This window comes from Geospiza fortis, unplaced genomic scaffold (assembly GCF_000277835.1).
Source record: "Geospiza fortis unplaced genomic scaffold, GeoFor_1.0 scaffold240, whole genome shotgun sequence".
Classification (NCBI taxonomy): domain Eukaryota; kingdom Metazoa; phylum Chordata; class Aves; order Passeriformes; family Thraupidae; genus Geospiza; species Geospiza fortis.
Window position 1 is genome coordinate 584,468 of NW_005054379.1, and position 12,909 is coordinate 597,376.

Genomic DNA, 12,909 nt, shown 5'->3' on the forward strand with positions numbered 1-12,909 from the left:
GCATTCCTGTTCGCTTTGGCTGGAAAAAATATTATTTCTCAAATAAGAAAAGGCTTTGGAAGAAATGCCAAAACACTTGTAAAACTGGAGTGTCAACCAAAAAACACTCCCTTCCCCAAGAGGCACTCTCATCTTTTCTTTCACAGTTTAAGAAATTACTAGGAGTTGCTAGCATATACGGGAAGTAAATCCTTCCATCATCTTACTGCTATTGTGTGTCTGTATATGTGCTGTTATTTGCTTTTTTTTTTTTTGAGTGAAAGTCACTGTCACTTAGTTCATATGAACTTGTTTCTGTTTAGGAAAATAAAAATGTTGATTGTAATTAGTGATTTCTGCTGCTCTATGTGAATCCTGGTTCTGTCTCTTTTTAGATGGAGGGAAGAAATTGGACAAGGGACTTGCAAAAAAAAAAAAGGCAGGAAATCATAACAATGGTAGCAATTGTCTAAGATTTTAGTCTGGTCACTGGAAAATCCTAGGCATTATGAGTCAGTTGGAGGATTTAAGATGCTCAGGTTCCAGCTATTTCTCACTTGGTGGAGACAGGGGCTTTTTTTCCCATCTGCTTTTTAAAGGTGAAGGATGTGAGAGTAAGGCCTAGGATAAAAGAGTTATGGAATGAACTGGCATGCGAAGAAAGATTTAATGGAAGAAATGGTCGAAATCTGTAGAAACTTGAGGTTGGCATATAGCGAGCTAGTTAAAATGCAGCTGAGTAGGTGAAGTCAAGTTGTTCATTCATCTGGTGTAAGCTGGTCACCTTCCAAAGTAAGTAAGGTTGTCTTCCCAATGATGTAATATAAATCCATGGCTGATGCCAAAAATAATAGTGGCATTAGTGTTCAGCAGCTTGTGAAGTTATTGCATAGAATTGCTTTGAGATGTTGAGTTGGTTTTATATCTGCATTTGTTTTTCTTTCTGCTTTAATATGCTTGTTACTTTTAATTAAAATACTAAATTTTGAAGTTTCTGATACTTTGGAAATAATGACTAAGCATGTCAACAGTTGTTCATGCAGCTTTATTTTTAGTGCAGTGTTTCTGGAAAATGTTTTCCAGAATCTGTCAAGATGCAAGTGACTTGGAAGAATCATCTGCAAAGCTTGCTTTTGTTGAAAAACTTTGGAACGTCTTCACTTTTCATTTATAAATGTAAGCAGGAAATGATACCTTTTTTTTTCCTTTTGGTCAGATTGTACAGATGAACAATTACTGTGGTCTTGGCATTGATGCAGAATTGAGCTTGGACTTTCATCATGCTAGAGAAGAAGAACCAGGGAAATTTAACAGCAGGTAATCCTGGGCAAACTAGGCATGAAGGTCAATTCTGTGGTATTGCATTACTTCTAATTTACACTGCAAATGATAATCTTAAATGCTACAAGTGTCTGCTGATATTGCTTGTGGCAGAGCTGGGACAAGGAGGAATTAGGCTAGCCAGGAAGTCATAGACACAAAATTCCTTTGTTCTGTTGGTTTGGGTATGGTTTGGGGTTTTTTCCCTCTACCAAGAGAGCACCAAAGCAGTTTTTGTAAGCCATGTCATTGTTATTTAGTATTTTTAGTTGCCAATAACTGCATTTTTGACTTTAGTGAAATTTTGAGATGGTGGAAATACCTCTTACTCAAAGCCTTTAGCAAGAGTGAGGCAGTGCTGCTACATGAGCAATAAGCCCTGCTCAGAAGTGTTCAGAACTTCTACTGTACCTTTTCCAGTTTTGCCTAGTGCTGTTGCAGCACCTGCATGTTGGTATTAAGGATAAAAAAATCTCTGTATCTCAAGTTATTAAAAACGTGTTGACAAAGACCTTCCTCCTCTCTGGCATGCACATCAGCCAGTAATAGGACTTTTTCTTCTTCCCATAATTGCTGAAATTGATGAGCAAAAGAAAGCATGTCTGTGTAATTAATCAGTAATTCCTTATAGAAACTGGTTTTATTTGCTTTCCTCTGTGTTTGTGATTAAATGCCTTCTAAATTCTTTTGGTTGCCAGAGTTACAGCCGGTTACAACTATGCAGTGTTCAAACTGTAACTAGTAAAAATATTCTCTGACCAGTTATGAGTGCAATGATGTGTAATCCAACCTAACTTGTAGTGTTCTGCCTGTCATTACAGGCGTTGCTCATGGTGCTTTTCTTAAAAACTGACTAATACAGTCGTTGATGTAAATATAGGTGGCTCCTGGTACATAAGTTGCTATTAACCACTGGTTTGCATTTTCAATACTTGACTGAAAGCATCATAGGTAGTAAAGTCAGGTAATAAGTTTGTGTTCAGCAGTGTCCATTGTAGTTGGTGAAACTTTTCTAGATGGACTTGTGCAGTTAATATAATGTACAAGTTATGTTTATTCTTTCTTCAAAATATACTACTCCATATTTGCAAAGATGCAGCATTTCAAAATATGCATCCTCTTATTGCCACTGCATTTAAGAGATGTACTTTGATTGCTATTGCCCTGTGTGCTTTCCATCCTTGTCATCTTCATCTCAGTCATTTCCCAGTGTGCAGCATCCATAGTGCAGTGGACAATGTCTTGGTATCATTCTTGCAGAGTGACTTGAAGGACTTGTGGGAAAGAAGAGAATTAATTTTTTTTCCCAAATCTAAAGGACTATATACTTCCGTAAAGGAAACATGAAATAAGGAATTGAGGTACATTTTTGCGGAAACCAAAAGCTTGTGCATGCTAACACTGCTGACACATGATATTTATCTTTGACTGCCTGTGAAAATGACTGCTAAAATAGTTGGATTTATGCTTCCCCACCATAAGCAAGTGCACGCTCTTGTCAATAATATTAGATTTTTTTTTTAATTATTTCTAGTAAATTAACTAAAAATGGTATCTACTTAATGCAAGATGCCACAGCTGCTGGCAGGCAAGCTGGCTACTCTTGAGTGCAGAACAGGAAGATTTGGGTTGTGGCAACAGAAATTGCAGGTAGTCCTTGGAAGAAATACGGGCTTGAGTGCTCTTCTGAAGCAAGACCGTAAACTGATAAATGTCCCAAAAGCTGTGTGCTCTCTGGCCTCACTCAGAAGAGTCTCTTTTTATGCTCTGGACTGCTTACCTTTAGTTAGCAGCTCAAAGTGCAGTGATAACACCCCTGCAGGAATTCAACACTGATCTTGCACTGCAGATAAAAATAGTGTCTATTGTGACAGTGATGGTCTTTGCATTGGTGAGTGCCAAACTATATAAGTTTTTTTCACAGTGTAAAATTTAATGACAGGGCATCTGCCTTCATTCACGGAATCACAGAGTGGGTCAGGTTGGAAGAGATTACAGTGGGCATCTTCTCCAACCTCCCTGCTCAAGCAGGGTCATCCCAGAGCATTTGGCACAGAATTGTATTCCAGATGCTTCTTGAATATCTCCAGCGAGGGAGACTCCACACCCTCTCTGGACAATCTGTTCCAGTGCTCAGTTAGAAATTGTAAAGAAAAGTAAAGAAATTGTTCCTCGTGTTCAGGTTGAACTTCTGTGCATTGGTTTCTGCTCATTGCCTCTTGCCTTTGCTTGTTGCCTGGCTTTGTCTTCTTGACACTGTCCCTTCAGATACTTACAGACATTGATAAGGTTCCCTCTCGAGGCTGAACAGGCCCAACTCCCTCAGCCTTTCCTGGTCAAAGAGATGCTCCAGTCCCTTAATGATCTTTGTTGCCCTTCACTGGACACAGTCCTGGAGCTCCATGTCTCTCTTGTACTGAGGAGCCCAAAACTGGACACAGACTGAAGATGTACCCCACCAGGACTGAGCAGAGGGGTAGGACCACCTCCTTTGACCCGCAGGTTATGCTCTTCCTACTGCACCCAGGATCCAGTTGGCCTCTTGGCCCCCAGGACACATGGACATGGACAGCTTTTGGTTCACCAGGACACCTAGGTCCTTCTCCTGAGAGCTACCCTCCAGCAGATTGCCCCCAGCCTGTGCTGGTTCATGGGATTCTTCCTCCTAGGTGCAGGGCTCTCCCTTTGCTCTTCGTTGAATTTCAGATTGTTTCTTTCTGCCCATCTCTCCAGCCTGTCAAGGTCTCTCTGAATGGCTGCAGAGCTCTCTGGGGTATCAACCCGTTCTCCCAGCTTTGTGTTGTCAGTGAACTTGCTGAAGAGGCATCTGGTCTTCATCCAAGTCACTCCCAGGGGATCCTGGAGCAGTCTTTAGGATTGCATATGACAGAAGAGATCACATCTTACTTGTACCATCCAAAATGGCAGGAGATTCCCATGGCAAGCAGTTTCCTAAATGCAAGGTTTGGGAGAATATTTTGTGCAATTTAAGGCAAGTTTGTACTTATGTTACAGAGATACGCAACTGTTCTGCAGTTAGGACACTGTGAAGTATTCTTTCAGTTTCTGAAGGCTTCCTTCTTCATGCAACAGAAATTAATACTTCTTGGGGATATTGCAAGTGTTGTGTTTCCTACTGATATTCCAGTATTTTCAGTTGTATCTGAATTAGCTGTCTTAGCATAGACACATCTTGCATGGAGCAGAGGTGTATGTTAAATGGTGTTACCTGAAGTACCTTTAATTTGGTGCTATTTTAAACTGTTTGGACATAGGACTAATAATTCTCAATGTAATAATTAAAGATAACTGAAAAGTAAGTCTCTGTCTGAAGATTTGGCTGTAACCTGTATTGGCTGTCTTCCCCACTTTAATGTCTGCGGTATTTAGATATAATGCTAGAGAGATTTTGCAGAGTTGAATTCCAACAACAACCATGTACTAGTAGGGTAAAATAATGGAAATTTATGCTTTTTATTTAAAGGTTGCCCTGAAGGCCATGTATCCAAAGGTTTCCATTATAGAAGAAAATAGTCTGTGTGTTTGACTATCTTTTTGTTTATGTTATTCTTAAAATATTTTGCCATTTCTAGGGATGCCATAAAAATCTTCCTCATCTATTTTATTCTAAAATTAGAGTTGTTAGAGCTCTGTCACAAGTTGAGATTACTAAGTGTGTTTTAAGTTTCTGAAGCTAAGTATATTTCAAATTAATTAGGAATGTGTAAAGCAAAGATTTTCAAATGTTTTTTTGCCATAAGTATTGTAGCATTGCTTGAGAAAACAATTTAAAATTGGTCATGATGACCTCTAAGTCTTAATCAAAAATGTAATCTTCCAGCCCAGGAGTTTACATTTCAAAGAGGCATTGTATTCATGCAATGCTTCAAGAAGGGACCATTTTACTGTAATAAAATTTCACAATCTGCACATGCTTCAACAGCAGAATCATCCCTTAAGTAAAGGTAAGTAAAGTAGCAGTTCGTGGTTTATGCTTTGTTTTTATGCAGTAAAGCTGGAAGAATTTCAAATGGGTTTTAATTGAAAAACTCTTTAAATATACCTGCTAGAGGACAATAGTGGTAAACATACAGGGAAGAGTGCTATGCTTGGCCTTACCTTTTAGTTACAAGATCCTTGTCTGCTCCTAGGTTTCACAACAAGGGAGTTTATGTGAAAGTTGGGCTGCAGAAGATAAGCCACACTAGAAACCTGCACAAGGACATAAAGCTGCAAGTGGACCAGCACGAGGTGGAGTTACCAAGTATAGAAGGACTCATCTTTATTAATATACCCAGGTAAAAAGGGTCCCTTGTGGGCAGGCTGGACTGTGTGTGTAGAATTTTTGCTCGGTATTTGAGCATCAAATGCCAAATGGCTAGGTAACAGGATCAATGACAATCAACCTGCACACACTTTCTGACATGCTGGAGACCAGGTACCTAAGCAGTTCCTGCAGTGAAGGCCAGGATTTCACTATCAGACACTGCCCAGGTCCTACAGGCAACTGGTCAATATACATGAGTGTGCGATGCTACCTGAGTAGCCATGGAAGACCACAGTTCAGATACCTTTGCAGGTCTGTGAGTGCTTCCTTGACACCTGCAGGGAGCTAGAGTAACTGTTGTATAATTCCACAGGAGATCTGGCTTCCTTAGATGTGATGTTGATTGAGGTAGGTTTTTTGTTTGCACAAAACCAGCAGGTAATTAATCCTGCCATACTATTATTTTTTCAAGTACTGTCTTGTCTTAAACAACCTGTATCTCTTTGCATTTCAGTCTGAAAATGTTTTATTCAAATACTCCTTTTTACATGTACACAAATACACAGTGCACATGAGAGCTGTGGAGAAGAAAAGATCCCAATTAAGTGATGAGTAGTTCATGTGCCAAAATAATAACAAGGGATTTGAGTGGGAAGGGTCAGTACTGCACAAAAAGCAGATGGTTTAAATTGTCAGAAGCATTTCAGAGGACTGAAGTGCATGAATATCTGACTAACTACAGGTGCTTTTGGCCAGGTACAAGAATGAAATCTTGATAATTGTTTTAGCTTTAGTTTCTCTTCAGTAACTTCTGTGAATGTTGTCAAGACCATTAAGAGCTATGTTAAGTTCTTTAGTCTTGAAAATTAAGGGTTAGTTTAGCTGTAACCTGTATTTCCCAGCAATCTAAAACTCTACAGAGTTACCTTCTTCCTATTCACACCTTTGCTTTCCAACTGAAACTATTTACTTCACTCCTTTTATTACTAAAATATCTGATAAAAATTCTTCCAGATTTTAGAAAAAGAGCTCCTGCTTTTACAGTGCAGGAAAACTGCTCCCTCCAGCTGGTGGGGGAGCAGAGTGTGTAGCTTTTGAAGGCTGAGAAACCAACCACCCTTAGCAGGGCACCAGGGAGCGTGCCTGGGGGCAGAGCACAGGTGGTCACAGGTGTGCTTTCCACACAGCTGGGGCTCTGGGGCCGACCTCTGGGGCTCTGAAAGTGACAACCGCTTTGAGAAACCACGCATCGATGACGGCCTGCTGGAGGTGGTTGGTGTGACTGGCGTCGTGCACATGGTGAGTTGGCATCCCAGAAGGCACAGAAGAAACATGCATTTTATGGAACAGGCTTATTTCTGTGACAAGCAGTGCGTTGCAAGTGCAATTACGCCTCTTTGTTAAGGTTGGGTAAGAAGAAGTAATAGGAATTGAGAACTTGTTAAAAATCCATGGGGATTTTTATGCTTCATGACTTAACTCGATTTTGAACCAAGTAGAGAAACATACATATGTGCATATATACATACATACATATATATATATATATATGTGTGTGTGTGTGTGTGTATATCAAATACAAATATATGTATGTATTATGGAATGCACTGGCTTTCTCATAACAGGTATCATGGTGTCCAAATGGAATGGTTCATGAATGAGCCATTCCATTTGGACACCATGATACCTGTTATGAGAGGGAGGAAAACAAGATTTTATTCTAATATTACAGAAACATGCACCCTTCACCTAGTGTATTTCCGAAAAGTCTTGTTGTACCTCATCACAATCACAGTGGCAATTCCATCAAGACAGATTGCTTTATAATTATCTGCCACAGGCTTTCCAACACATGTCACTGAGAATATGATACTTGATGCTCTTGATTTGAATGCTACATCAAGCAGGTGGTATGCTGTTCCTGCAAAGAATATTATGACTCAACTTACGGAATTATTTTTTAATTCTTTCATGTATTACATATTTTTACAATGATTTGCTATTAGTAACGCACTCCTGTGGGATGGTAGGTTATTTTTGTCTTCATATCTTACCACTGTTTAAAGAAATCTGCTGCTGAAAAAGTATATGTGGTCAGGTAACTAGAGATAACTAATCCATAAAACTGCCAAAAATGGAAACGTGGGTGCTTAAATTTTGTGGAGCTCAATCTTTAGTGTTGTCAGCTTTATTTTGTAATTTAGATCTTCTAAAATATGCTAAAGAGTTGTTTTGGTAGAGATCCTTAAATCTTTTGTGAAAGTAGAAGCAGCTTTGGAGTATAAATGTTAACAAACCTGTGCTTTGGATTTGTGATATTAAGGTTTTTACTCCCACATTTGGAGTTGAGTTTGGAAGAACTCTCTGATTAATAAACTGCTTTTAGACTTTGGAATTTCACATGTGCCAAAGTCTGTGTGTATAATCAGGTGTTTTTAGAAGTATTCACTGTGTTATTGAGGGGGAAGCCAAAGCAAACAAGACCTTTGTGAGTGTATGCTCCTTGGCCAGCCTTTGTATACAAACAGCTTTGCTTTGGGAGTTGTTTTGCCTCCTGCAGCCTGCAGGGGAGTTCTCCTTCCTGGACTAGCTGAAATAATTAATGCTGGGGCAGTAAAGGTATCCTAGTTTTGCCTAAGCAGTTTTTTAGCTGAAACTTAAAATGTCAGGTGAGAATAAAATAATATCCACCCAGTTTAATTGCAGCTAGTATTTGTACTTCTTGTTACTTGGGGTGATTGATATCCTGGCTTTTAATCCCTAACAGGGTCAAGTCCAAGGTGGTTTTCGATCAGGAATCCGCATAGCTCAAGGCTCGTATTTCCGTGTAACGCTCCTAAAGCCAATTCCAGTTCAAGTTGATGGAGAGCCCTGGATTCAGGCCCCTGGCCAGATTATAATTTCTGCTGCAGGACCAAAGGTACTGGATGTGGGTTTCTCTTAGCAATTTGACTTTGTTCCTGCACTGGTTGTTACTGTGTTATCTTGCTTGTCTGAGTTCTCATGCTGAACCCTAAAGGAGCTGCTTAGCACTACATGGTAACTGACACGGCAATTTCTAAAGAGCACGCTTTGAAGGCTCTCTCCAGTGGCTCAGATGAGGCTCATGTTTAAAAAAATAGTCCCTGAGCTTTGGCCTAGTGATCCAATTTTTCCTCTGCTTGAGATCTGCAGGCAGTGTTGCTTTTCTTGAAGCAGGGCAGTTATAAAGGCCATGGTAGTAGTGCAGTGTGCGAGGTAGGAATCAGTCTGCTGGAGAAGGGAAGATCTGTCAGACAGCAGTAGCAAAGGAGAAAAATTAATAAGAGAGGAGCAAGGCCTGTGAAAAAGACTTGGGTAATCAGTGTCTGTTTTTTTCTTGGTTATCTTAATGTGTACATAAAAGACAGCATCAGCTCCCTAAGAATTTAACTTCTCTATTGGCTTTGAAATTGTGAAATAAATTCTTTGCAGTAGGTGACTGTGGTACACACCAGTCTGCACATTTGCCTGCTACCTTAGGGATGCCTTTTCAACTCACAGACATATGCTGCTGCAGGCAAGCTCAAAGAGTATGTAGCTATACTGGGAGGGGTACCAGAACCATTGCCTTGCTGAGGAGAAGTGAAAGAGAGGGTCATACCTCATAGTTTCAGAATATGTTAAAACTTTGTTCTTTTCATGAGATGAAGTGGAAGGGTAATGGAAAGTGAGAGAGAGAGCAAACCTAACTTGTCCTTCAGTGAGAAACATTTTTTCTTCTTCTACCAGGTTACTGACTAGTTATCTCTACATATGGGTATATATACAGATGTGTGTACAGGAATATATATGCACACACATACATATATATATTGTGCATATGTTTATGTAAAAAAGCAGTAAATCCTATAGCTTTACAAGGATAGGTGCACCAGGTAGTTGTGTATTTATATGTTTTTCAGCTTTTTATTTGTTTGTTAGTTCGTTGCCGGAGATCAGCTAATTGATGACTACAGATATTTACCTTCCTTTAAATTTTTCAATTTTAGGTCCATATGTTGAAAAAATCCAAGCAGAAGCAGAAAAAAACTGGAAGCCTGAAAGAGATGAAGGTGGATAGCACATCAGTCTCTGAAGGAGGACGCAAAGGGGAGACCTGTGTTCATGCCTGTGGTAGATACCACCCTGGCCCAGGAAAACCGAGTGCAGACAAGTCGTGAAGAGTGTTGCCTATGAGCGTGCCTTTCATTACATTTTGATAGTACTGGGTTTTTCTTTGTCTTTCAAAGATAGTACCTCATTGTCACAAATAACTGTTATGTACCACTTGTCTCATCTGAAATGTTTACTTGGGGTTGCTTTTCTGTAAGCTGTTTCCCAGCCAAACAGAGATTCCAAGATGCTGAGATTTCTGCATTTGCCTTCACAAAAAATCCTTCCCTCCTCTCAGTTCATTCTTAAAGAAAATCATTCCATAGATAATTTTTTAATTGTTCTATAACTGAAAATGTGTTCCTTTAAATTAATGCTCACAATAGCATCCTAACCAAAAAAAGACAAAAGCATGAGCTGCTGAGAGCTCCTTAGATCAGTCCAAATAGCACAGCTGAAATAGTACAAGTGTAAAGAGAAAAACACAAAACGCAGGAGAGATTATTTCTGTAAAAAGATCCCAGTGCACTGGGAAGAGAGAAAGTACTAGAACAATTGAGTCAAAATATTTCAGAGCATTTACTTCAACAGTATTTGGACAGCATGAATGAAGGGGAAACAGCCTGTAGAGCAATTTTTGAATTGTAGCTTAGTTTCTCGTTATTCAGCCAAAGCCAGTTTTAAAAGGCATTTGAATTTCATCAGCTACAACTCTCAAAATAAAAAGGAACAAGAATACCCAAGGCAATAATATGTTATACCAATTCTTTTTTATCACTGAAACCATTGACTTTAACACCAGACTCTGCTGATTTGACTTTACTTGTGTTGTTTCACTTTCATGAATTTGGACTGTTATAAACAGCAAGTTCAAGAATCATCATTAATTAGGTTAAAAGAAGTACCACTTCATGTTCAATTAAGTAAATCAGCACAGTCATATGTTAGAGCTGAACTGATGTGCAGCATAGCTTTACTGAGGAGTCTTAGCATCTAGGCTTCAAATAACTGGGAATGCGAGAGTCATCATGAAAATTCACTTACCTTGCTAGGCTTCTCAAGTCTTTGTGGGTGTTACTAGGTGTGGGCCCAGGGACACAGTGACTGTCTTTTCTCACTTGGATGAGTGTGTGCTCTTCAGAGGCTGTTTCTTCATCAGTTCCTGTGAGGCCAAGACCACCTCTCTGTGTTTACCCATCTGCTGAAGCTGTGGCGATCCAGTACTTTTACAGCTTTGTGCTAGAGCAGCCATACACCTGCCATACGCCATCCAGATCTGCTATCCATGGCTATAGGCATGTTGTTCTTCACTCACATCTCTGCTGTCTCATCTCACTGTGGTTCCCCAGGAACTGAACCTTTCACTGTTGGTCAGCATCATACACAAAGGGTTCTGTGAGCCACTTGTGGGCAGGGGGTGGGGCCTGCAGGATTTTGCCACTTCTGTGCATCTGCTGCTTGGAACTGCTTAAGCCATGTTGGCTAGAGCCTACTTAGCCATATGGTGGGTTTACTTGTCCTCTGTTGCACAGTAATAACTATTTCAGCTGTGGATGGCATGAATTCATCACTTGAGTGTTAGCCTTTAGAGCACTCCTCTTGCCAGTGTGTCTAGAAAAACATCTCTAGCTGCTTTGGGGGACTTAAGTGTAACTATGAAATACACAAAAAGCTGTTTTGTGATGGAGCCAGTTACATGCTGAGGCAGTTCTTGCTGGGACTCGTTGATGAGTCTGTACTCCTAGCACTGTGACAGCTTCCGCAAGAGCTGACCATTACATGTGCTTTCTGCTTTCTGGTCATGCTGCAACGAGGGTATGAATGTCATCTATAGCAACAGAATGATACAGCTAAAGCTACAAAGAGAGACGAAACAGCTATGGAAAAATGGCAGATGCCTGCAGCTTCTCCTTTCAATCTAGGGATTCCTTCTCAGTTTTCTGGTAGAGATGCAGTTGGAGGAATCATTTCTGTTTTCAATGAAATCTTTTCTTAATTGTTCGAACTCTTAATTTATATTTGGGGATGTTCTTCAGGTCCCACAGTGTGGACTAAAATTTTGCTTTCATTCAACATGAAAACTGGACTCATGCTATGAAGGAAATAGTTTGGATAGTACAGAGCTAAAAGCCTTGTCTTCCTGATCATTAAACACAGGGTTGTCTTCTTTAGAACCTGGGCATGAGGGGTCAGCTGGACCTCTTCTGGCATCCTGGTACCAGCATTACAAGTAGGGAGGACCAAATACTGTATTTCAGGATGTGCACTGTCTGAATGAAGCTCACAAATTAGAGAGGAAATCTGGAACAGGCTGCTGGTTCATAATTGTCCAGAAAGAGAGAGAAACTGCTTGGTATCCTTGGGACAGCAGAAAGAATGCATGCTCTACTTTCCAGCTGTTGACTCAGTAATGGAAGCTGGGCTTTTTGTTACAGAAAACATGCATAAATTTTAAGATTTCTGGTATTGACTGTCTTCTGCAGCCCAAATAAATAAGGCTGTCTTATTATTTTTCTAGGCATATATAATCCTGCATCAGGTATCTGACAGTGTTCAAGTTCTTGGCTTGTTAAGGACCTGTCTGTCTCTTATTTTGCTCTGTATCTGTTATCTGAAATAACATAAAACTCACAGGTCACAATATTTTAATCAGAGGGCCCCTTGCTGCGGCATATTCCTTGTGACAATTTCCCATCCCTGGAACTCTGTAAAAGCCTGTTTTGGGATAGCATCATGGTAGCAAGGTGACTCTGAAGTATGAGTGTAATCTCTTCCTAGCTTCCAGAGGGCGTCCTGGTAGAGGACAAGAAGGCTTTGAGTTTTGTTCCCTTTTCTTTTTTTCTCAGAAACCAAATGCCATGTATTTGAGTAGATGAGTGCCACACTGGAATGAAAACACAGCTTAAGAAAAACACTTAGTATATAAGGCCTCTGTGCATCAAAAGATGTGTTTTGATGGCAAAACAGATTCAGTTGAGACAGGAAACTTCCTGTAAAGCTTTTAAAAGGAGAAACTCACTCATTAACCCCTCCATAAAGATGTTCTAGTTTCAGGTTCTGTAAAGGCCATTATATCAAGAATGTGTGTGTGTGTGTGTGTGTGTGTGTGTGTGTGTGTATGTATGTGTATGTGTATTTTTTTCTCACATTTTCATTGCATATGGTGTCTGAGAAGGACTAGTGTTTTCTTCCATGGTATGCAAGGCCTGCATGAAGGGAGGGGGTAAACT

The 12,909-nt window shown here is 40.0% G+C and overlaps 1 protein-coding gene across 1 annotated transcript in view; it reads left to right on the plus strand.

Moving 5' to 3' along the window:
* Window positions 1–10,074, plus strand: part of DGKQ (diacylglycerol kinase theta) — an 84,062-nt gene extending 73,988 nt beyond the window's left edge. Inside the window, exons 21-25 of the mRNA XM_031060289.1 lie at window positions 1,196–1,296; window positions 5,451–5,597; window positions 6,754–6,865; window positions 8,334–8,486; window positions 9,577–10,074. Coding sequence (XP_030916149.1) covers window positions 1,196–1,296; window positions 5,451–5,597; window positions 6,754–6,865; window positions 8,334–8,486; window positions 9,577–9,747 — 684 coding nt within the window. The 3' untranslated portion in view covers window positions 9,748–10,074. The remainder of the gene's footprint in view (window positions 1–1,195; window positions 1,297–5,450; window positions 5,598–6,753; window positions 6,866–8,333; window positions 8,487–9,576) is intronic.
* The last annotated feature ends 2,835 nt before the right edge of the window (window positions 10,075–12,909 follow it).